We start from the raw sequence: 25,849 nt of genomic DNA, 5'->3' as shown, positions 1-25,849 counted from the left end.
TCTTCATATTGGGCTTAGCTTTTGATGGATCCACAAAACAAGCTGAACAGTAAATGCAGTTATATCTCATTACACACCATGGAGTGATTATGTTAAAAATATATTCAGTGGATGTGGCTTAACTTATATATGACAATATAAAATTATAACGGGTCTCAACTTGTTGAAAAGGTGTTTAATATATATACTTAACGTTTAATACATTCAGTCTGAGAGAAGTGAGGTGTTTATCTCACATAATGCATGTAACATGCAATGTATATGACCGTTCTCAAAACCGAATACTAACCTTTGACTTTTTCCTTATAATTAGGCAACTTACTTGCAACTTATTCCGATAACGTTTTCTTTTTTTCTGTTAAGCTCGCTCATCGATCACCTCTCGTGCAATGTGAGATTGCCATGGTTTCAGGCATTGGTAGTTCGTAGAATTCATGTCTTTTTTCAGCCGGGTTTTACAAATGTTAATTTTCATTTTTACATTTATTTCAAGTCTATTTTTATATATTTATTATTATTTTTTTTTTTGTTATTAATAAAATTATTTTACAGAGGCAAAATCATATTGAACACATAATTACAGGCCATATAAGCACGCAATGAAAACAATCCATTTAATAATTTTGTCAACAACTATAGCATGAGATCAATGTAAACATTCAATAAACCTAATATTGCAACTGGCTCATTTGGTGAGTTTCCCGTGCTGTTGTCAATTATACAGTTTCAGGTTCGAACAAAGCAAAAAATAAGTCTCCATAATACATAGAAGACTGGGAACTCGTCACGTGTACGCACAATGCACAACTAGCGCATTCAAAAAATACACGGCACTATTTTCCCGTTTTTATTACAACATAAATTACTTCTTGCCATTCTAAAAGTTTACGTGCACCAGCACTATACTCGTGCCGACAAGTGGTTTCAACAAACTCTGTGATCTGCATATACCAGCCAATTGTAGTGCCGGCTTAGTTTTGAGTGAACTTTGCATCCAATCCAGAGGGAGACTTTCCTATACTTCGGTGACAGCATTGGTGTTGAAGGTCAACAATCTGAGCGTAAGCCTTTAGTTTTTTCCTGAAAAAGATTTGAAGTACTTTCACTAATGCGTACGTGTGCTCTTGTAAAACATTTTGATTATAAGGGTCGTATACGGTATTTAGGAGCTACATGAACACACACACACAATTTTAGGGATTTCAACCAGTTTTTGATAACAAAATATCGTCTTTAAATCGATTTTTTCTATTGCCAAATCCTTATTTAAGCTACACACACTGGACAATAGAAGTGTCACCCCCTGAATCAGAGTAATCAGAGTTATAATGCCTGGTCTATTTATAATGAGTATAAAACCGCTGTACCATGGAATTGTATTGTTGGTCATTTTGTGAAATTTGATGTTAATAAAATGATACCAGGAGCATATCATTCCACAGTCATTTATCTCCACCAAAGTATTGGTTCAGTAGGGGTGACACTTCTATCGTCCAGTGTGTGTATCTTAAGCTTGTGTATAGGGAATATTAATCGAGCTTAAGGGCATGTACCAGTTTCCGATTTCTGATGATTTTTATCAGAGAGTATATACTGTATATGTTAGTACACCAGTACTTAAAAAGCACGAGACACGCCTTAAATATTAGCACGTTCGACATGACGATTTCAGACATCAACCTGAAACGATCTGTCTCTTCAAGTTCACCTTCTTAATTTGTGAACTGACCTACATGTCGCTATAACCTCAGAGTTCTGCACAACTTATGAAACGATGCACGAGAATCGAGGCTAATTCCCTTAGGTCAGCAGACATCTGGGTGACTGAATGTATTGGCTTTCATTTCGTCAGTATGAGCATGACGTAATTGGCGCCCGTCGGTACATTGTATTTTGGTGTAAATTGGCCCGTCCACGTGTTCCTCTTCGACCTTCTAACGCATTATTTTCTTTTGCGTAACCATTTGCTTGGCGAAGGACCGATGCTCTACATATCCCAGCATGCACCCGGGGCAGTTTGACAGTTTTTTTTTCTTGTATTGCGGTAGTGCTGCAATTGCGTACTGATAGATCAACCTGGAAAATGAAAAATATAACATGTGTCTCTAATTCATTGCTCTAGCATTTTTCTTTTTGATAAATCACTCTGCCGGATTGTGGAATAAACCTGTTTTGAGAGAATAATATATGGATCTACCAGTCTGTGATTACTATCATTTACCAGTAGATCTGTTGCGCAATTAAGGACTCCGGATATTCTGATAGTGTCAGATTGTGCCGAAGTTTTGACGTCAACTGTTATAGGACGTTAAGCTGGCTGGTCATTTTTTTAGCTGGGTGTGAACGGGAGCTGAGAGCGCGAAGTAGAAGTGGGTTTTCCAACGGCGTGGTAAGATAACATTTTTTTTTTTTGCATTTTGAGCAGAGAGTACCAGTAAAAGTTCAGGGCAAATGGCATGAAGGCATGCTACCGGTGCTTTAATGTTTAAAGATGCGTTTATTTAAAGTCAACATGTTTTCAAATAACTAGCTGCATCGACCGACGGAAAAAAATAAATAAATAAATAAATAAATAAATAAATAAAATAAAATAAAATTTAAAAACATCGAGGAAAAAGTTTCTTGCAAGGCTATAAATTGTTGTTATTTGCAACTCTTTGGATGTATACAGCCTGGTATGCCTATATGTAATTATAGCGTAAAGTTTTATTCTATGTGCTGCATTCACAACGATGTTTCAGTGTCCGCAAGGGACCTTTGCAAAAAACAGGAAATAAGTTGCTCCTAACATAACAATCCTAGTTTTGAAATGATTAATTTTTTATAATTGTAAACAGATTTTAGAATACTGAACATAAAATCGATATGAATTCCTATTTTCAAGACCACGGATTGAGAATCTAAGACAATTTTAAGGCAGGTGTGTGCTCAATTGACAGTTACTGGGTAGTTAATATCCCAACTAATGTTAATAATTTCCAGACCTATGTCTGGCAATCTTAGACAATTTGACAATTTTAAGTCAGGTGTACATGTACACCCTACTGGCCAATAGATAAGATACCAACTTCTAGTTCTCCAGAAAGACTTTCTTCAATCTTTATGTAAATGGTCTTTATAAAACAAAAGGTTGCTTAAATTGCCGCATCTAAAAAAAATGGGGGGGGGGGGAATAAAACATCCATAATATAAAACTAAATAATATAAAGCAATAATTTATGATTCAAAATGCAGCTGAGAATATTTGTATAGAAATCAGTAAAGACGGTCGTATTTGTAGATATTGTACATGTATCCGTATTTGGCAGAAATGATATTCCCTCGCTTACTAATTCACACTTCAACATTTAACTTGCCACAAAACCTGATAACAACCACTTTTTCTTGACACTAATGTCTCAGCTCCTTTGCTAAAATGAACAGCCAGCTTAACCTCCTACACCACTTGACGTCAAGGTGCGATAAGCTGGTCAACACAATCAGAATATCCGGAGTCCTCTATTACAAGAGGCGCCTATAAAAAAAGAGGTGTCGATATGACATTAACGTATTCATGTCGCGTGCAAAAGAAAAATAAACCTTTTCTAAACCACCAAACATTCCTTTATAAGTTCACATAATTATCTGCGCAAATCTTGAAACCCTAGGTTACTTTGCTTGACATTTTTCTCCAATATGTTCTTTTTTATTTAGGGTAGGTGGCTTCCGGTGAGGAAAAAACAAATAACAGTAGAGGAGAACAATTTTTACCAATATGGATGGCCGGCAGGGAAACCCGCTGTTGAGAGAGTTGCTGAAGCCAAGGTCCGCCTCCGAGAACGAGCCATGCAAAGCCAAATCCGCCGATGATAATACTCCAGAGAAAATAGTGAATTTTCGCCAGGTATGTCCGCTTCTTTATTTAACAGATATGGCCCTGATATAAGGGTCATGACTTAGGAACATCCGCTGTAAGAAATAAAGCAAAACTGCAATTGAAATTTGATTTGATCATTTTGCTTATAAGGAGTTTTTCGTTATATTATCGAGGTCAGTTTTTTTTTTTTTTAATCCAGCCTTGGTGACTTTGTTTGGCTTTATTGTTGTTGGATAAAGTAGTTTTTGGTGCTGGTGGAGCTAATCATTTAATATCCTGAAGTACTACAACTTAATGCTACATGCTTTTAAGCATTCTTGTGATTTAAATGGGAAAACAGTAGCCGAGGATTGTTCGAAAATTGGAAAAGATAATATTTAAAATTTTGGAACTTGTAAGGATAGTAAGAGAATAAACACATAATCATAATGAACCAACGCTTTATACAGAGCAATTTAATCATGAAACAAACCTTCAATGAATTATCGACTTGTTTTCGACGTTTTCCTACCCCACGCCTAGAAGCGCAGTGATGTTTTATGCTCTTGTATTACTGAATTTTAATTCAAAACACACGGGAGGTCAACGCGTAGATATCAAGAAAGCACAGTTGAATTTAAATGCGTTTTAATTCATGTGTTATGATGTTGCTATATTGCAACGCGACATGAGCTAATTTGAATTTAACAACATTAAAAAGCTAAAAAAAAGGTGATGAAAAACTGTCGGCGGAGGGGGAGTTTTTTTTATATTTTCTAAAGCACATTTTAGTGTAGTGTGTGGTTGCGCCACTTTCAAATTAAAACGGTATCGATCTGATCGTTTTGGTTCGTGCTTTAGGTGATTCTTTAAGGCATTAAGTCTGTCTCAGACCCTGTTTTAAAGATAGATCTAGTATAGGCATTAGTCATACATTGTATATAAGGTGCACTTATAAGGAGAATTTTAACGTTGTGCCTAAATTGAATAAACTTTTTGAAACGACTTAGTTTTTTGTGTTAGATTTTCAGAAAGTACGTTTGCCCTTTTTCTTGAACTGATCAAAACGAAGGGCTTTTTTCTTTTTTTCTTTTCGTAAAGTTTATACTTTTTCATAAAATAAAAATTTCCATCTCATGTGCTACAAGTGATCCACCCAGCACCTCTGTAACCTTTAATGTTATATCTGATTTTCTTCGGCAATATACGGTCGCGGTTACTGATAATCCACCACAAAATTGTCTAACGATTTCCTTCGAAAACATATGCACTCATACGGAATTTTGAGTAGTGTCTTTCAAATCATTTCTTTGGTTTTTTACTTTTTCCTGCTTAGCAAAGATGATCTATAAAAACAACTATTAACATGAATTTTTAAGATTAATGTTACTTTTTAATTTCCTATCCATAAAAGCAAGATCATTTTCTAATCCAGTTTATTAATTTTGATTTTTTTGCACCTGAGTTTGAGTACATGTAATTATATTTTATAGTCATATTTAAGATCTTCTGTATTTTAATAGTAATGTTATGCCTTACTCTTAAAAAATTTAAGATAAGACTTGACCGATGGGTTAGTAATACACACTATAGAATAGACCACAATAATTTTGGTCATAGAAAATATGTCCACTACCAACTCTCTTCAGATTTAGAACAATAGCAATGAATGCTTGCTTTCTAGGGTCAGTGATATATTATGGCCAGTCGTTTCTCATTTACTGACGAAATGGAAACCAACCCCCCCCCCCCCCCTCCTACAGGGATCCAATATCTTCTCACTGATGACACATAGAACACAAAATAAACATTGTATTGAACTTATTTTACCAATTGTTTTTGTTGTTGTTGTTTTTGTTGTTGTTGTTGTTCCTAACGTGAATCGACCAACATGTATCAATGTAACCACGGCAGCTGATGCACATTACTTGAACACATTCATTATTTATTACAACTTTTTTTACAAATAGTTCTACAATGTATGGGCAATAATGATAATAGTGAGAACGACAAAAACAACAACAACAACAACAATAATAATAATAATAATAATAATAATAATAATAATCGATCACTCTTCATGGTTTTAAGCAATATGTAAATGCCATTATTCACTTCAAAGTACCCCCCCCCCCCCCCCAATAAAAAACCCGCAAGGTAATTGCCTACAGTAGGAAATAAAATCCTTATCCTGGAGGGACAAAGACCTTTTTTTTTTTTTTGGGGGGGGGGGGGTAACGCCCTCTTGAAAGGGGAGGTCTTTTAGCTACATGTCACCTTAAAGACTTGGTTAAAATTTTCCTAACTTTGCCGTTTTCCCCTTCCACTTGTTTATACAATGCTTTAAACGAAGCGGCAATGTTGAATGAAGTAAGCGGCCATCTTGCAAGAAAAATGGCAAATATGCTGACACACTTTCTAACCATGTCATGTACAGTGCCGGTACATGCACCGCGTACTTTAAAGTGATAATAACTATTCGTTTCGGCCAAAAAATGAATTTTCCTGGAGTAAACAATTTTCCCTTACTTACCAATGGTTAATGAGTCCATTTCTACATTCAAAGTTAGTCCCTGTTTTTTTTTTCTAAAAAGTTTAATTGTTTTTGTAATAATCTTTTAAGAGATTATTACAGAGTATAACCATCTATAGAGGCCAGGTGGTCCGATGACAAGCTCAGATATCAGAATAATAGCTATAACTGCCGTTTTTGTGGTAAAATAGAATATATTATGTTTCTATGCGTTGTTTGCAAGTTATTATCCCTTTAAAATATATTTTCAAATTGTACCGAAGGGTCACAAGACCTACCAGTGCATTGGCACGAGATCTGAAAATAAAAATTCTTTCTCACAACGGAGTAAATAGCCTCTATTATTATGGTAACTGATCACTAGTCAATGAGTTTTTGAAATGTGATTACTCTCACACCTGCGGAGCTCGGCGCATTACGTGCGGAGAAAGAGGACTCAGGGGTGGTCGGTTGGAGAATAGAAACCCGGTTCTTGCCTTGACAGGCGGTTATTTATATTTTGGACAACGCTTTGTCGCACTCGGACGATCAAATGTAGGGTGCCGCTGCGTTTTATATATATATATATATATATATATATATATATATATATATATATATATATATATATATATATATATATAATAAACACAAAGAGGTTCGCTCTGAGTTCAAATAATTTAAATTCCTCAAGATTAAACACTCATGGCGCCCGTACAGCTGGCCCAGGTTTTACAAAAGAAACTTAGGTCAACCCTACTACATTGTTAAGGTCAACCAAAGCAAGGAAACCAAGCAAGTTACTGACTTAAATAATAATGTTTGTTTCTTTAAAATACATCTTTGACGTGTTCAAGTGGGCTGGCTTTCTTATCAAGTTGTTAGTGTGTTACCAGGAGCGGATTCAGAGATATTTTCTGACAGTCTTCCAAATTATCTTTGTTGCCCCGTTCTTCATTTTTTGACCGTCTTCCGACAGAAAAAGTTAGATACCCGTCAATGTAAACTTGAAAATTTGACCGTCTTCCGGAAGACCCAGAAGACGCCCTGAATCCGCCCCTGGTTACAGCCCACTTATGATTGATTCCTGGTATTTTCAGTAAATGTTCAATTAAATGCAGTTTTCCTGCCATTCTGGACATTATTAATAACAGTACAATCATCTAATGATGCAGGTGTTGGTCCTCCAAATCCTTCTTTAATAAACAGAGCCATAAAGTGAATCACATAACACCAGCCTGCACATAAACCAAATGAAAAAAAATCTAAAAATAAATTTCATGAATACAAAATTTAATTTCATATGACCTTTACATGCCATGTGCAAGAGAGTCGCCGGTGATACATGTTCTCTTTTTATTGTCCATGTAATAACCCCGGGTCGCCCTGGATTATGGTTCTCATTTTTAAGTGCGTTCCCATTAGCCCATTGTATTAACTGGATCGACTTAAGTTTGTAGGGCTTCTCGCTAAAGTGCTCTCAGCGTAATCAGCTTAATTGTCTGGCACTCCCCCTTGAGTAACTAGGGGGTAATTGACTATCGATTATTACCCGCTAGCAGCTTGAATAGGCGTGCCAAACATTTTAGGATATTGTTACCCTTTATTATCATCCAGATACCAAAATTGGATTTTCCTGCATATAATTATTTAATAATGCATCTATCTTTGTGCTGATTTAAAACAATAAAAAACCCTCGAAAATATAAAATATCGGAGCTTATGTTTCTCGTTGCAATGTATAAGCATAGGCAACTCAAACTTTAATCGTCAGTTATAAACATCTTTCTATTTTGAGGTGAGATAACAATCGGTATTTGGCGTAACGTCATCCCTGAACGAGATTTTATCACGAAAATTGGCAGAGTGGACCTCGACTGAATGGGCTACAATCCCGTGCTGTCGTTTTTTTATGGAGTTATCAGCCCCTAATTACAGATATTTCTGTCTGGTAGATTTTTCTCCAAAATTTACATATATGTTTAACACTATTGCATCCATATTAAGATTTTAAAGTTCTTAGGTATCCATAAGGTTTTAGGTATCCATGTTAGTTCTGTTGCTATGGCGATTTGAACTAAGGATCCAATTACTATTGAAAGTGATGGGCACCCATGTAAATATTGTTACTATGTAAAAAAAAAAATTAGGATAAAATAGATAGCCAGCAACAGCCGTTGACACCATGAGCAAAAAAAAAAAAATGAATTCTCTACGTTGTTGCGCAGTGTAGCATAAAGCACTATATACTCTAAGTCATTTCAACCCGTTATTAAACTAACTACAGGGAGACTCTCTGTTACAGGGACCCCAGTTTCTATACACCAGATAAAGACATCAAGAATGGCAAGAATTGAGCCTGCTTTGCTTGAATAACAAACCGAACAAAGCGGGACCATTGACGAAGACCGATCTGAATCTAGTTGGTTGATCTGAGTCTAGTTGATTTACCTCTGAGTAGAAAGTACATTTTGGTGACCTATGAATGGTCAGGAATGCCCATTTAGAGCCGCGGACTATCGAATCCTTGGCCTTTGCATTGTAATTGTACAATTAATACTGCTTTGTAATTTAATCCATCGCCAGGCGGTTTGGGTTTGAACTGGTAAATTGCCTGTGGTAAAATAGGATTTAAGGGTGGTAGGGTCGCATGGAGATCGAGGGTAGACGTTTAAAAATTAAATGAAAAAATTTAATAAGTGGAAATAGGTCAGATAATCAATCATGATGCTTCTAACCTATTTCAATTTATTTCAAATATTTTTGATAAAAGCATATGAAACGAAATCGAGACAGGTAGCTCATTGTTGAAAATCATGGCATAAAAGCGGATAAGGTTACTTGGATACTAACATCCCATTGGTCGAGTATATCAAAGGATGGTATTATTTTCATAAAAAACGGCTGTCAACATACCCTCTACCACAGCCGCCAGAAAATTTTCTCTAGATATTAAGAAATATTTTTATGGTATGTAGCTGCACATTTCCATACCAGTAAAAGTACTCTTATTAGGTGTTTGTGTTTTTTTCCAGAAAATAACGAATAAATAAAAATAAAAATAAGAAATAATAAAGATAAAAAACACGTCTTTACCAAGCTGCTCTGTGGTAGAGAGTAACATCAAGTCTCGAGTTAGCCGGAAGCTGCTGACGGCGGCAGAACTGATTTTGATTGGCTGGTCTTAATATTACCCCTCCATAAAAACGTCGACTATGTCGTGGAACGAGTCTTTTGGCTTAAGTACCAAGTGTTTACCAGACTACTATAAATATCACCTCCCCATAAATATGTCGACCGACCCGTGGAAGAAATTTTCAGAACTATATACTACCTATCCAGGCCTGTAGCCAGGCGGGGTTCGGGGGGTTCGAAAGAACCGCCCCTTTTGTCATGAAACGGTCCATTTTGGGTAAAATTTTATCTAGGTATCTAGGTACACATAAGTTTCATTGTAAAAGGTCCACTTTTTCAGAAAAAGAACCCCCCTTTTGAATTTGCTGGCTACGGCCTGCTATCTACTACTTCTATGAACAGGCAAACTTTTAGGGTTGACAACAAACCTACAAGTAACAAATATCTACAAGACTATTATAAATAGTTCGTCTCCATTAATATGTCAACCAACTTGTGGAATAAGTGTTTAGGCCCAAGCATCACCAATGTACTACTGCTTTGAAAAACAGACAGACTTTTAGGGTTGATAAAAACCCTGATAATTGATCGTAAGGGGATGCGAAACTTTCATTTAAATTTTTATCGGTGCCTGGTATGGTCACAATTTTTTTCTTGAGACAGACTTAATTAACCTCGTGGCCAAATATTTTACTTTGTACTGGTGGTAAGCCCCTTCACTTAAAATAAAAAATAGACAAATAAAAATATTTTGATCTCTTTTTTATGTTTCTCATTGATGTTAAACGTCAAGCCCCATCACTTAAAATAATAAATAAAAACAAATAAATAATAAGATTTTGGTCCATTTTTGATATTTCTCAATGATGCTTTACGTCAAGATCCCAGTCTTCTCTCTTTCCATTTATTCGAGATGACGAATGCGATCACTTTTCACAAATCAGTTTCAAAGTTTTGTTCGATTTAGCATAAAAAGGACCACTGTGCATCCCACAGTCAGAGTGTGACTTATCTACCCATTACATCTACACTTATATACCCAAGATGACCCATGATGAGTTTTCTGAGCGTAAAGACAGTGAGATCTTCGTATAACTAAAATGTTTTTTTTTTTTTCATAATTTCAACAATTTTACTTTCTTTATCATCAAGGTTTATTCCATCTAAACCTACTGAAGAAACAATTATTAGCAAATCTGTTTTCTAGTTCTTAATTGCTATTTTACTGTAATGAGTGCAATTCACCAGAGATCTTCATCTTAAAACTTATAGGGATATCTGTTTTAAATCTGATGGTAGTGTCGAATGGAATGTGAGTCAACTCATAAATTTACAAATGAGTTAAAAACATAGCATTTTAGGAAATTTCACCATTGACTGTTTCAATTGTAATTGGTTTTATGTAAGAACTAGGATGTTTTTATGAGGAACCTTTATCTTTCTTAATTTTTTTTTTATCTTTTATGTTTTTTTAACGCCTATCTTGGTAATTGTGTTCTTAAATATTTGTTTTTAAACAAAGTTGACTGAACATTTTGAAGGGATTTGTGACTTCAAACAAACATTATTATTATTATTACTATTATTATTATAAGAGTATTATTATAATATATCATTTTAGAGTGACTCATCAGCGACAATCTCAAAAACAGGGCCATGGATTGTACAAAAAAATTCACCTCGAAGCTTAAGGGAAAGATGTTAAAAAATGAGAACTAGAATAAAATTTTGCTTTTGAAAAGTTAAACGCCCAGGGCGTCCTACTAAGGTGACTAGTGCTTTGTTGTCACTGTCAGCTTTAAATATGTATCATGCAGTTACGACTGCTCGGCTAGAAACTTCAGCCCCAAGCGGTTTTCCCTCCCTAACGTGTTTTCAGTTTACGACATCTTTATGGAGACTCCCAGTCGTCCATTTAAAAACAAAATCTTTATTTATTTATATATTTATTTAATTTGTTCTTTTTCTAATTATGAGTGGTAGTTTATAGACTCGCAGATGCTTACCAATCCACCTGCCCAGTTATAATTTTTTACGTTTGTGTTTTCATTTTTTTTGATAAATATTCGTTGAAAAATTTAAATGGGGTTCTTGAATCCACGGTAAACAGGCTGTATCACCTAAATCAAATATGCATATTAAGTACAAAAACATCATGCAGTCACTTACAACTGCTCTAAAATTCTGAAACATGTCAGCGGAATGTTTAAATTTACATGTACTATATAAAATATCATTTAAAAAATATATAAACTCACTGCTATCAGGAACATGCTAGTAATACTAAGTTTAAATCAATCAGTTGTTGCTGTTTTGAGGGTGTGGAATAACGGGTAAGGAGGCGGAGTGGCCATCGAAAAAGTGATTTACTTAAAATTAACACGAAGGATGTTCTATGCGAGATTTTCGCGCCAATGCGTACTCCTCGAGGAAAAAGCAAGTTTCACCTACTCACGATCCATTGCTCGACCCGCGTCAGAGGTTTGTACTGTCGTTAAAAACAAAACTCAGTTGATAACAAATCGTGATACATTTATACCGTCGTAAGTTTTCGAAATATTCATGACAGGTGTATCGACATCTGGTTATTTTATTTTAAGGATTTACCGTTATTAGGATCTGAATTGGTAATGATAATAACTTAACAGTATATTTAGGGATAAGATGTGACTTTCGAACAATTCTAAATGCCGATTATGTCGTTTTGATTTGATTCAAAATATCTTAGGCGTATGGAGTTAATTGCTCATTTCATATTTATCATTTCAATTACTCATTTTCAATGTATTTCTTCGTAAATGAATAGAATTGTATTATGCATTTTAGTTTATGGTGTATTTATTTCGATGACAAAAGAAAAAATATAAAAGATATCAGTGGATTTAGTCATAAAAGTTTCAATAAAAGAAATTTGTTATGAAGCGTTGTTTGCGAAATTTCGATATGAAGAGTGAGTTTTAATTTATAATGATAAAACAAACAGCTTTTCATCAAATCTACGGATTCTAAAACCCCGGCAAAGCGCTCACTGTATACTATAAGACAAAGATCAGCCAGAAGAATGAAATCCAAATGCTGTCGTTTGGCGATTTGATTTTTCAAATATATTGAAACCAATTAAAGCCTTGTGTTAGAAATGCATAATAATAATTACTGATTACTATCTTAAGTTCAACCAAAATACGTATACATGCATATAATTAGAAGGCAAAATGCAACGTTGTTAGACAAATCACTATTGAATGTAGGTAAAGTTATCTGGATAGAACGGAACCGCTGCAACCGTTTCGCAAAGTTCAGAAATCCGTCTAATTCTTATCGTGAACATAAACGTCCATTCAGTTTGGTGGTATTAATTGGCAGCAAATGTCCTTTCTTTGTTTCTTTGTTTGTTTGTTTATTTTGTGTCAAATCGAAACGTATCCCTGAGTATTATGCATCATTAGTTTGTGTCAAAAAAAGGGGGCGTGTGCGCGCATATGTAAAACTACACGTTTGCAAGCTTATGATCACTACCGCAGCGGTGAATGTACTTGCAATAAAGAGTATATCATGCTCCTTGCACAGATAACTTATCGTCCATGGGTCAAGCCTTAATGCCTTTTCACTTCTAGCAAACTCTAGGAATCTGTTAAAATAAGGGAACTTAAAAAGAAAAAAACTTCGGCAATATTACTCATAAATAGCCAATCGCATACAAATATATATGTTTATATACTTTTGTGTGCGTATGTTAATCAGTCTTGTCTATAAACTTTTTTTTATCTTTAGATAAAATATTTACTTATGGCATTTTATGGATTTAGTCATGAAAATCCTACTCTGGTGCTGCTTGCCTTAATTGGTGATTGCATCTTTTTCATTCTCCCAAAACCTCTAAAATCCAGATAAACTTTATCAGTTTGATGTTTTCTATCACTAATCACTTTTATCATGAAATCAGTGCATTTTTAAAATTATTTTTCTTGCTGCGTGAGCATATGTTGTTTTCACAAGACACCCTCTGCACCTATTAACACGTGTTAAAGATAGCTCTACTAACTCTGTTAATAATTAATTAAATTCAAGTCTGTACAATTTTTTACATGGAAAGGAGCATCGTAATATGTTAACTTTGAGACGTACGCGAGGTCTGGACATAAATGCCCAGATAGCCGAAGGAATATTAAAAAAAGTCCAAATTGGCTGTTAATGATTTAAATTATACAGGTTTCATTGAACTTGTCCACAATCTTAAATACACTAGGTTGAAGAAGTAATTGAATTGCTAGTAACAGCTCTATAAAATATTTACTTTACATCTTTTGAATATAACAGTAAATATCCCATCAGAATACTTATTAGTCTGTTGCTTTCTTAAGAATTCAATTTCGTACTTACTTTTTTTCCATTTTCCGCCAAAGCAAGCCGGGATCCATAGCATTCAACCCTACCATGGGTCGGTACAGTGCAAACCCCAACTCCATGTCAAATGAGCCCTGCTCTCTAACACATGTAATGAATTTCAAATCTTTTGCGCAAAGTAAAAGGTCTTGGATCACATAACGTGGTCATATGAGGCTCCTGCTACGCCGTCATGAAATACGTCATCAAGTCCAGGACGTTTTCACCGCCTATTTTTTTACCTTCAACAAAAACCTCAGTTTTTTCTCTGGGAAATTTAACAACACGGCTATTGATTGGTCTTATCTTGAACCCTGAATGACCCCATCATCATTACATTCTCTATGCATCGTGTGCCCATACTGTAAATTCTACTCGATTTATTGTGTACCAAGAGTTTGTGTACTTAATAAACTCGAGTAGCGTTTTTTTTTTTCAGCATGCGGGGAGTTATCCCGTAATCCCGTGATTGCGGACGATTTTTACCCTCCCTGCTTATAGCAAACGTGCTCATCCAGCATTTAAGCAGATTAAAAAATACAAAAAAAAATATTTGACTATGATTCATATGTTTAAGTTTTTTTTTACCTTGTGGCTTTAAGGTGTTATAATTTTCATAATTCATCCCTATTCAAGTTTCAGCTTACTTTTTGCCATGAGCATGGGTTAGTGTTAGATTTTTATCAGTTTTCCCTTTAAAATACTCATTTTCAGTTTGAAGGCCAACTGCAACTCACGCCGGAACAACAAGTCCTTTGTCAGCAGTTATGGAAGAAGCACCAGAGGATACGGATTTTGTTGGCCGACCAGTTTCAGCAGATGGAGCAAATCACGGAACAGCTCAATTTTGTCATGCCCAAAAGACTGAAAACGGAATCTTCAATCACAGGTAAGTTAAGAGACATTCGCAATGAAAAACAAACGACGGCACATCGCTTAAAGATGGCACATTGGTCGATAACTACTGTACTGACATTTCCTGTAATTCGTAATTCTATTCATCAAAATTGTTAGAAATTATCATCATACGAAGTTGGGTATTGTTCATGTTTCCTGCACCAGAAAATTCTTAAACTAAACGCCCAAATATATTTCATTGAAAAACCTTACACAGAAAACCTTTCCTTATCTTGTATGCCTTTAAGTCCCGTATTCCATACAATCAAACATGAGCAGTCAACGCTTTTATAAAATTTGGGTCAAAAATGGACATTTCACCGTCGAGAGCCAAGTCCCTCACAGAAAAAATCTCTGGGGTGGTCGAAGGATCATGTTGTCGTGAGCTGAGCTTGCCTTTGCGTGCGTGACGGAAGTGAAAAGGAACTTGCCAAAAAGCGAATCTAATGAGGGAAGAGAACACGTGAGAGCAGTGAGTGCATTGTGTGGGAACTCGGTGCAGTACTTCTAAAAAAAACGTTTTTGTCTGTCTGGTTGTTTGGAGGACAAAAGAAAAAACAGGTGGCTAAGTGCGCCGATGACAAGACTTAGAAACCTGAGGAGTATCCAGAGAGCGCAGACCTCCCGCAGACCTCCGCCAAGAAAAAATGATTAACTAACATGTAACCAGTAATTAACTAATGGGCTGTAACCATCAATTTTAAAGAGGGCAGGGATTTATCTGAAAAAGTGAAACATTATTTTAACAAACATGTGTTTTAGATTTATTTCTTTGTAACAAATAAATTAAAAAAAGAACAAGGCCAGAAAGACATTAAACCATTTTAGTACACTGAAAAGGGGTTCAAACTGCAATATGACTAAAAGACAGGGAAAGTGTTAAAGTTAGATAAATATTTGTAAAATCAGAAAAAAACATGTGCAATAATAATGACTGCACTAATACAAAAATGTTATAAAATTGACTTCATTGTCAGTGTTATGTTATTCTGTTGAAATCCATTAATTAACAAATGGGGCGTAGCCATCAATTTCAAAGACGGGAGGGGGGGGGCTTTATCTTAAAAAGTGGCTCTTTCCGACTTTATTTTAACCGATATTTCAATATTACAAAAAGGTTATACAAATGACTCCATTGCCATTCTTATTTTATTATATTTGACTGAACACAGTAAATGATAAAAACCATCACATACAGGACCCATGAAAATGGATATATGTGTACACTTTCAAAATAAAAAAGTAAGAAATTTTTTTAAAGTTTCACCAAGTGATGAAAAAGAGAAGCACTGCTTCCTTTAAAAATTAAGACTACAAAGTGCAAACTGGCACCAAAAGAAAGTGTGGTCAATAATCATCTATTAAAAAGAAGGAAGCTGACGCTTCTCTAGCTATTTTAGTTACACGTATCCCGTCTTTCAAACTAAATATGTGGTCATTTTAACAAGTGCACTCACAGCACCACATAAAAAGTGTTAAATTTAAGATAAATATCCTAAATTGCAAACAGTTTGGTTCATTATGATCACAATCTACACTTTTCAATTAGACTCTTTGGGACCAGTCCTGAAAATTTCATCAAAATCCATATATATAACGTTTTGACTTAGGTTTGTGACGAAGGGAGAAGGGGGGTGAAAATATAACGCATCTTCTTGTCAAATTCAGTGACGAATTCAATAGACAAAGTTACGGGTTCAAAAGGATGTGTATTCGTGATTAAAAACATTTTTAGAAATAATTCAGCCCATTTCCTTATCTAAAATATCTTTCCATTAAAATAAAACGGTACCAACCTCCCTATTTAGTATCAAAACTTTGCACTTCAGTATTTAACTGTGCCCTTCCTAAACTCAAACTTATATTTGAGCATAAAATCCAACAAACCAAGTTGCAAAATGTACAATTTTTCTCACTCTTACGCAGAAGTCCTTCTTTCGTGCAAAAACCAATAGATTTTAACACAGAACCAATCTTAGAGGTCATCTTAGTCAACTATAACATTGTTTTTCTTATACAGTTAAAATACAGTAACCGAACATACCTAGTCACCCTAGGCCTCTTACTTTATCTTTGACTACAACAGTATCTTTAAAGGTGTCAGCAGACCATGAAATGGGAGCACTGTATTTTACCGGATATGCTGGTACGTTTCAGTGACCTTGTTTAAGGTGACAAGAAACTTTTGTCTCTTTGACAGCGCTGACGTGATAGTGTTACTGTCGACGCACATCGAGTCTCATAAAAAAAAAGAAAAAAAACTTGGCAAAACAGAGAACAGCAACGAGTGCGCAAAAGAGGTACTCGGTGCATTACACTTGTAAAACGTTTTGTGACTTAGGTCATAATTGGACCAAAAAATAAGCGAATAACGGACTCGAGAGAGTAGGCCCCTACTTATGAAATTATAACTAGCAAAGGAACTTTTTGGAGAAGCTCCCCGTCTGGGCAATGTGGTTAAGCGTTAAGCATCTTTGTACTTTATAACATTTGTGTGTATATTCTTTGAAATCGTTTCTAGATGCAATAATCGTCATCATCATCATTTACAGTTTGGTCGGTGTTAACCAGTCCTGTCCTTTCAACACCATACTCCTTTTACCATCACGATCCATTTTGTCCGATGCCCTAGATGTAATATTGTGTTTTAAATTATTTTTTTGCGTATTAAATTATATTTGAGAGGAAAGTATTACATGTATAAGTCCATAGCTGAGATAAAAGCTTAATCATTTAGTATCGGTGGCTCAGCCACTATTTCTTTGGCAGCTTAGCTACCCCCCCTTCTCTTTGACTTTACTTTAAACACAAAATAGGCGGTTTTAAACATACAACCTTTATAAGTGACCGAAAGTTATAATATATGGGACTGTTGCGCTAAATTAACTTTATCTCAACCAACTCACAATTCATCGCTCAACCTTTTCGCGCACTTGGATTCGATGATTTACATATATAATTTCTTATTAAATAATTTAGTTCTAAGTATCTGTCTACAAATATAGACCGTTATGATTTTTTGTACATTTCAGAAGGGAGTATTCTTTTATTTGAAGAGATTCATAATGTTCAATGTTTGAACTGGGGAAAATATGAAGTTTTTGCAGGTTATGTAGACATAAACTTTTAGACACCGGGATATTTTCCTACACGGAAAGTGTACCCTATGAATTTAGTAAATTCGCCGATGGTGTCTAATAAAGGTTACATCGTTCCCAAGATCAAGATCAAGATATGTTATTTAAATCTCACTCATAAAAAGGAGTTCTATATAGAACTATGAGAGCCTGAATATCACTTAAAATATACATGAAAGCATTATTCATAAATAAGATTTCTTCTTAATTTAAAAAATCGGCAGCAGGTTTTGGCAACTAAATTAATCATATTATCACCACTAATCAAAAATAAGAACTTGTCGTTATCATTAAAGATATCGAAATTGTTATTAAAACGTCTGGCAATATTAAAAAAAAATTACCACGTTCATAAGTAAAAAGGACAATAAATTAAAAAGGTGAACCTCGTCTTCAATCCTTTTATTTGACGGGTCAATGTCGGCAAAATCCCACATTATAAGTATCTGTGATCTAGGCGAACTTAGTTTACAAAAAAACATTACATGTTGTTATGTCGAACATTACGTTGCATAGGATATTTGAATTTTCCTTGAAAAAAATATCATTATCGACGCGTTATCTCCCCTTCTATTTACACTTGGTAACACGATGGGCAGTGGAACTTAATTTTAAGTTTTCTTTAAATGATGAAAGTTGTGTGTTTCCCGCCTTAACGTGAGCCACTGTTGTCAATTACTTTTTTGGCGCAAAGTGTTGTCATGCGAACGTTGCGCATTGTTCGTACAAGACGAGGTATCTCAACAATAACGAAATTCATAAACTAAACCAGCGAATTCTTAAATTTATAAAAGCTGTGTAAAATTAAAAACGGTGGCTTGGAAGAGAAATGTTTGTTTATGTATTTCTATCCTTCAGCACAGAGACCGAAAGGTGTGATTTGTTTTTTGACAGAGGTAGCGTGACAATTGTCATTGTCGCATCATATAGCGTTGCAGCCTACCGCGGAAAATAAATTACAATGTGGGTAACTCGGTGCAGTGTTTTTTATTTTAAAAAATACAGCAATCGGCCGGTCAATCCAATTTGTGCACCCCCAGATTTAAGAGATGTATAAAATGTCTTAAACTAAATATATTATGATAGCTTGAAAGCTTGAAGCCATCCACTAACGCTCAGCAAAATTTCACAAAATACACGTGCAAATATATTTTGCCAGCATGCTTAGCAAAGGACTATAATGTTTCAACTTAGGCTGTTTAAAGAGCTTGAAATACACGTTTGCTTTTTATAGAGCAAAAAAAGTTACCAAATTTTGCCAAGGTATGCCCCTCTTTAAAATTTTGAGAAAAGTACTCTCTATAAATCGGTTTTCACATTGTAATTTTTATTTAATTTTTTTTTTTTTACCACCACAAGTGAACGTCATTATTCTTCCATGGGCTAGGGATTTTTGAACTCAAAAGCTGCATGGTAGATAATGAGAGAAAAAAATATTGAAAAAAGTTTTAAAAAAATTTACTGATAAAGGTCCAACCCTCAGTGTTTTTCCTTTAAGATTCTTTCCCCGCAAAAAATAGAACGTGTAGGCTTCTGCTGTAGTCAACTCTAGGGCGCTGGGTGCAATTTGCGTGTTTTGCAGCAGTTTTAGTTCGCGTCATTTCTGGCGTATCTAAAGACGACATCAAGAAAAGAGCTGAATAAGAGTATTTGGTGCGGGGAAGGAATACTCGGTGCAGTACTTCTGAGACACGAACTACGTTACAGCGGGGCATCAAAATGGCAGGAAAATTGGTGCCCTACAGTCTTTTAAAAAAAGAACAGTTGTTTTTATTTCGCCTCCCCGAACTGCAATTAAGGTGACTACAGTTGAGTTTCACAAAGAATCCAATTGGCTGTATAAATCATCACCCCTTGGCTGTCAAGCATTTGCCTGATGACACTGGCAGGGGCACTTGCATGACAGTTGGCATCAGCGCATCTAATGAGTATATTGAAAACCGGCGAGCAGTCAGTGCAAAGATGAGGCAGTCGGTACAGTTTCTCTTTTTGTGGTCCCTTGTTACAGAAAGGAAAGAGAAAGAGAAAGAAAATAGAAAAGGCACCGGTTCTTGAGTGCACAAAAGGAGTACACAGCAGCTGTTCCGGTTTGTAGGCTAGGTCAAAGTGGCACATAACTACCCGCCCCTATTTTGTCTCTGTTTTATTTTGCCTGTCGTTTTGAATTAAGTAACTTTGTTTGATTGTTTTGTGAGATGGGGCAAGTTCACATCAGTAGCGACCCTTAAAAGCGGGCGGGGGCTGAAAATTGTATAATGGGAAAATGCACAGGTAAATGGTATACAGTCACAGATCTCTTCCTTAGCTCATACGTCTTCCTTGCACAAAAAAATAAAGTTTGAATTTATTTTATTTCTTTCTTAGGGTTTTGATTTATATATATTTTTTCTTGTTAAGTTCAAAATTCATTTCCACCCATGCACTTCCCTTCTTTTCCTGCGAGACAATGGTGTTGTTATTAAGCCTTACAGAGTATTTGGTTCTTCGTAAATTTAAAAAAAAATTAAAAAGATAATAATAATAATAATAATAATAATAATAATAATAATAATAATAATAATAATTCGCGAGCCGCCAGGCGTGACTTTTTAAAATCTATCTAACCCATGCAACTGAAGCCAATATTTAGAGATAAGGGACCCATCGCGATTTTAAATAAATGGCTGATCCACGTTCAAAATAAGACACCTTGCACGGCACTGCCTCCACGTTCCGGAGCGTTGTTCCTTAATGCCGTGTGACAGGAATGGTAGTCCGCTAGGAACCGTTCAGGGGCGGATTCAGAGATATTTTCTGACAGTCTTCCAAATTATCTTTATAATCCATTCTTCATTTTTGACCGTCTTCCGACGGAAAAATTAGACACCCTTCAATGTAAACTTGAAAATCTGACCGTTCGGAAGACCCAGAAGACGGCCTAAATCCGCCCCTGCGGCGTTGTCCTTTTCCCATTACTTAGTACAGGTGAAATTCGTCCCATATCTTTACCCCTATACTCCAACTAACCCTAACCTGTACAAATCATAGGGGACGCCTGACTTCTATACTATAAAAACTACCAATCCATAATCTTCATATTATTTGATGCCCATGGCAGAAGACAAGAACGCAAAAAAAATTTTTTAGGCATGCAACTTTGTGAAATTATTATTTGTTTATTTTTATTATTTATCTATTCATTTTGTTTTTGTCGCTTTCCCCCCCCCCTCCCCCCCCCCCCCCCCCAAATCAGCACAAGCGAATACCCAGTAACCCATTGTATTTTCACCGCTTTGATGTTAATGGAAATACACTGAAGTTTCTGTTTAGGTGTTAATTGACGAGAGAGTAAGACTTTGATTTATTTTTAATTTTGGAGAAATAGTTAGGAATGGGCAATGAATACTGAATACGATATCTTTAGGCTTGGCGAAATTATATACGGTATAAGTGCCCCAATTTTTTTTTTTTTTTTTTTTTTTTTTTTTTTTTTTTTTTTTTATGTCATGACTTACATGCCATAAATGCAAATCAGTGGCAAAACGTGTTTCAGTTGGACATACAAAATATTTTTGTTGAAACTATTGCTGAAATATTGATATTTTACAAAAGACACATAACATTTGTTATATCATGTGTTATCAGATTATAATAACTTTAAAAGTAAGTCTATGGGATTTACAACAACAACAAAAAACAAAACAACAAATCAGTTCACCAGGTGTACCCGAAAAATGTCATCAAACTGTCCTCGATTACCCAAATATTGTGTTTTTGTATATTGTATATTATCCATTCAAGTTATATTCAGATTTGCTCAAGACCTCCCCAAAAAAGAGAGAAAGAAAGAAAGTCAAATAAATAAAAGAGAAATGAGATGACACGGAGATACATGTATGAATCTCACTCTGCAAACCTCTTGTGAACACGTTTACATTGAAAAAAAGCATTCAGCTTAGAATTTCCTCAATAATAAAAAACAAGGATTATATTCCTCAAGGGCATCTAATATCTAGAGAGTTTTGGTCGTTTAGGGGTATTCTGACCATAATTATATTACAGTGAAAATTCTGAATGCCTATATTCTTTAAATACCAAGCGAATGTCTAGCTGTGTTTATTATCTCTGATCAGTTGAGCAACTAACTGTTCTACTTTCTTTAACGCTTGAAATCCCTTAAATACCAACGTTTCATTTTTTGTAGGTGAGAAAGTGGCTCCGAAGGAGTCTGCACCACTGCGCTCAGAATCAGCTGCAACAGCTGTAACCAGGTCTCCGACTTTAACGCCTTCAACAGCATCAGAGAGCCAACAGACTGCATGGCGACTTAAAACGAATGACAGTTCGTTCGTGACCCCAAATTCCTTACAGTCCCCAACAGGCAGTCCTGCAGAATACTGCCAGTCGCCATCGCCAACGGTGACAAACGAGAATAAAAGAACTCTTCGACAGCTTTTAGAGAGGCCAGAAACCGGTGCGGAACATGCGTTGGGATCATCTCCAAAGGCGACCACAAAAGGAGCCTTCCAAGCTCAACAAGGGGCATCATTTGCTGCCGTTACACCGGTACTTCAGTCGCCAGAGCAGTCACCGAGAACCTGTACATCGGATAACATGCAGGGCGTGTTTTCCCAGACGGTCGCTGATGCATTAAAAAATGGGCGGTACTCTACCATCCAACCACCTAAGAGCAACTTGACGCCGAGCCTTTCACCGTCGCCAAGAACATCCCCAAGCGAAACTTCAGACGCCTTACAGTCGCCAGTTAAGCCGTATACAGATGACGGTTTATTCAACTTTCATGCTTCGCCTTATCCTTCTACAAGTAGTGTGAGACATCAAGAGACCGATTCGCAGTTAAAACCATCTGCAAACGGAACTTCAGACATTTTAGGCTCGCCTATGCAATCATATGCAGCTGACAGTGCATGTAACTTTCAGACAGCCTCTCAGCCCTCTACAAGCGGCCATATACCCAGCCAAAAACCATTACAATCTTGGGGAGACGGTGGCCAAATGAGGAACACCGAACAGCAACTACATTCCTTGGGTCATCGTGACCTGGAGATCCTGCAACCATTCCATCAACCTCTTCCAAGCTTCCAAAAACCTCAAAGTGCTTCTCAATTATGGCCCAGTTCATCGGCGTTCGGAGATTTAAGTGTAAGGGAACAACTTCTGCGAATACAGTTGCTCCAGCAGCAGCTTCTACTCCAGCAGCAAGCTCAGGCTCTGCAAGGTGCCCAGCTCTGGCCATCATCACAGGAAACCATGATGGACGACCCTTGGATCACGGACGCGTCTCGAATCCTCTCCTTAGACGATGGGTCAATTATACCCCAGCAGCACGCAGGGCGGGCTGCAACCGACCACGAGAAAGAGTTGATGTTGCTGCACGATTTCATACAGGGTACTTCATTTCCTGCGCTTTCGCAGTCGGAGTGAGGTGACATTTCACATCACGTGCTTGATCACATGATTGGTGACAATTCGGAAGATCTCGGCAAATTTCCACATCTTATCATTGATAGCTGTTGGAGTTTGTGTTTGCATTTTTTGTCATCTGTGGGACAACGACGTCCTCGGTCATAAGATGTTAACATTAATAAACTTTTTTTCCAATTTTACAAGTCATTTTACATGAGGTATGATGTTCAAAACGGACGAAAGAAAATTCACAACAGTTGTTTAAAACCTTATTTAGTTTTAATGTGCATCTTTGTGTGAATCCCTGTACAAATTGACCGAAGTCAAGGCAATTTTATTGATGCTGTGTTTAAACGGCAATTTCGATACTTAAAATGTAATCAAGAATTTATATAAGCGGTGATATAATGATCTATGCCTAAAGGATTTTATTCTGTGCCCCATAGCATACACAATCCTTAGCAGTCTATTAGGTGACACAAATGTAACGCATATCTGTAAGCTGCTTGAGCAATATGCGACAGCAAGTTTTAGCAGCGTTGGTCTAACTATAGTAATTACCTCAGTCATCTGGCTCAAAGAAATGTCTTCTGAATTCTGCCTTAACGGTATCCTTTATATTGTAAACCGACTAGACTGTCTTTTGTTACTCCTGTCTGGTGGAAACGCGAGGGTTTTCTTATATTACGTCATAATCAAAACGTCATAGACATAAGTGACGTCTAAGCTCACACGTCAAATGACGTCATATCACAAAAGCAGTGCAACATATAATTATGTTATATATATATATAACTTCATCAAGTGGCGTCATTACGCCATTGTCTTTGTTGTGATGGGCGCCCTTCAAAAAAACAAAACACTTTCAACTTCTAGCATTATTTATTTGTATTATGCTTGTATCATGCTTGAACAATAATTTGAAGGCAACGCAATTTAACTTTTGATTCATCTAGTTGTTGTAATCTGAGATAAAGATGACTTTCATACTGTGTTGTAACGTTTTGAATCGGCGGTCGTGTAAGGTTATAGATTGGGTGAAAACTACATCTTGTCTTCTCTAGCACAATCAGTGGTTTCATTTTGTGTTCATTCATTTGACCTATGATAGGTCTATTTGATTTCTAAACCCGATTTCCTGATATTAATAAATGGTTGATAAAATCTGATTTTTTGAATCACTATATTTTAAAATTCACAAATCACCTTCTGGAAATGGAAATCTAGGGTACATAATCATGTAACATATAGTTTTGAATCGAGGCTGCCGTACGGAAAGTGGGTGTACTGCATATCTGCATATTGTTATGTACTGGTTAACCCGGTGGGCATTTTGGTGACAGATGTCCTGACAGGTCCAAGGTCATACAGCGAAGAATCGTAAAGAAAGAAGCCGCATTGCTACATGCTACAATTTTCTTTCGTAGGCCGAAAACATGACACTACATGAAAATACGGCAGTAATGTGTTGTAAGTAACGTTTAGATAATGTAAGATAACTCTGCCTAATGTGCGTAAACGATATTTGCCCCAAACGGTACATCTCACTCTAAAGTCGTAATGAGACGCGAACGATAATTTCATAATTTAGATATATATAGTTTATGCTCTTTTTAATCAAAATTCGTCTAAATTATAAATATTACAGGCAGACAGTAAAGTGGCAGAACGGCCGGTTTTATATTTGAATGTAAAAATGTTGTGTCTGGGAAAATCTGAACTTAGTCACCTTGCTGTGTCCTTATATACGTGAGTCCATTCATTTAAAAGTGAATCCAAATATTTGTTTCGACGGAGCTGACACGGGGGAAGAAAAAATCCCAACTTCATTTCTCCTAATGCATATTGTAAACTTGAGCGATTCGTACATCGTGTCCTCAGTAGAAGTAGAATACGCTGTCCACTCCCCTACGCAACAACGCATTGTGAGATCCTTTGTCCTGATATCTCCTCTTTAAGTGCCATTTACATAAATAGATAAGAAACAAAAACAAAAAAATATATGTCTGGCCGTACCCATCCTACACATGGGCTTTTTAATTTCTTACCAAGAAACTGCAGACTTTTAACTTTTAAAGGAATCAAAAGTTTTTTAAAGCGTTAAATATCCGTCTGCTGTTTCTCATTTTCACAACAACAAAAAATTTTAGAAACATTGCAACCTTGAAACTCTATACAGATACATTTTACCCGAATGGTAATCCAATTTCCGTTATATAGAAATTTTTATTTTGTATATTTATGGTCGAAACAATTATTATCTTATCTGCTGGTGTGGTGGGTCGACTCAAGTATATTGAGAACGTTTTTTTTTTCTTTTTTTTTTTTTTTTTTGTAAGCAATGGCTCACACACTGAGCTGTCCTCGTGATCGTTCTGCTACTTTCGACCACTTAGATCAAGATCTTAACGTTTTGATTTCTAGTCAATATTTCACTGTTAAATTATCTATGCAGCCGTAAAAAAGTAAATAATAACTTTTGATACAAATCACATCCTGTATTTATTAACCCAACCTCGTGCCAGTGATTTTATTCATGCGACC

At 35.9% G+C, this 25,849-nt stretch overlaps 1 protein-coding gene and 1 long non-coding RNA gene across 2 annotated transcripts; one reads left to right on the top strand and one right to left on the bottom strand.

Moving 5' to 3' along the window:
• Positions 1 to 155: 155 nt before the first annotated feature.
• Positions 156 to 14,286, bottom strand: LOC147761738 (uncharacterized). The gene is made up of 4 exons (XR_015334745.1): positions 13,863 to 14,286; positions 3,751 to 3,948; positions 1,730 to 2,076; positions 156 to 1,080 (listed from the first exon to the last, which is right to left on the bottom strand). It is a non-coding gene; the product is annotated as an uncharacterized LOC147761738 (long non-coding RNA).
• LOC106171805 (uncharacterized) lies at positions 3,741 to 24,457 on the top strand. Its single transcript, XM_013552276.3, has 3 exons — positions 3,741 to 3,883; positions 14,580 to 14,754; positions 22,083 to 24,457. Exons 1-3 carry the CDS (start codon positions 3,755 to 3,757, stop codon positions 23,321 to 23,323), a joined length of 1,545 nt encoding a protein of 514 aa, XP_013407730.2. The 5' UTR covers positions 3,741 to 3,754; the 3' UTR covers positions 23,324 to 24,457.
• The last annotated feature ends 1,392 nt before the right edge of the window (positions 24,458 to 25,849 follow it).

The sequence above is a fragment of the Lingula anatina genome, chromosome 5 (genome assembly GCF_051362555.1).
Source record: "Lingula anatina isolate TDL-2025a chromosome 5, LinAna3.0, whole genome shotgun sequence".
Taxonomy (NCBI): domain Eukaryota; kingdom Metazoa; phylum Brachiopoda; class Lingulata; order Lingulida; family Lingulidae; genus Lingula; species Lingula anatina.
The sequence above is the reverse complement of the archived record's forward strand: the minus strand, read 5'-3'. Positions and strand labels throughout refer to the sequence as shown.

Coding starts and splice junctions, on each gene's coding strand:
- LOC106171805 (XM_013552276.3), top strand. CDS start 3,755: ATGGATGGCCGGCAGGGAAACCCGCTGTTGAGAGAGTTGCTGAAGCCA. Junction 3,884..14,579: donor AAATAGTGAATTTTCGCCAG/GTATGTCCGCTT, acceptor ACTCATTTTCAG/TTTGAAGGCCAACTGCAACT. Junction 14,755..22,082: donor AACGGAATCTTCAATCACAG/GTAAGTTAAGAG, acceptor CATTTTTTGTAG/GTGAGAAAGTGGCTCCGAAG.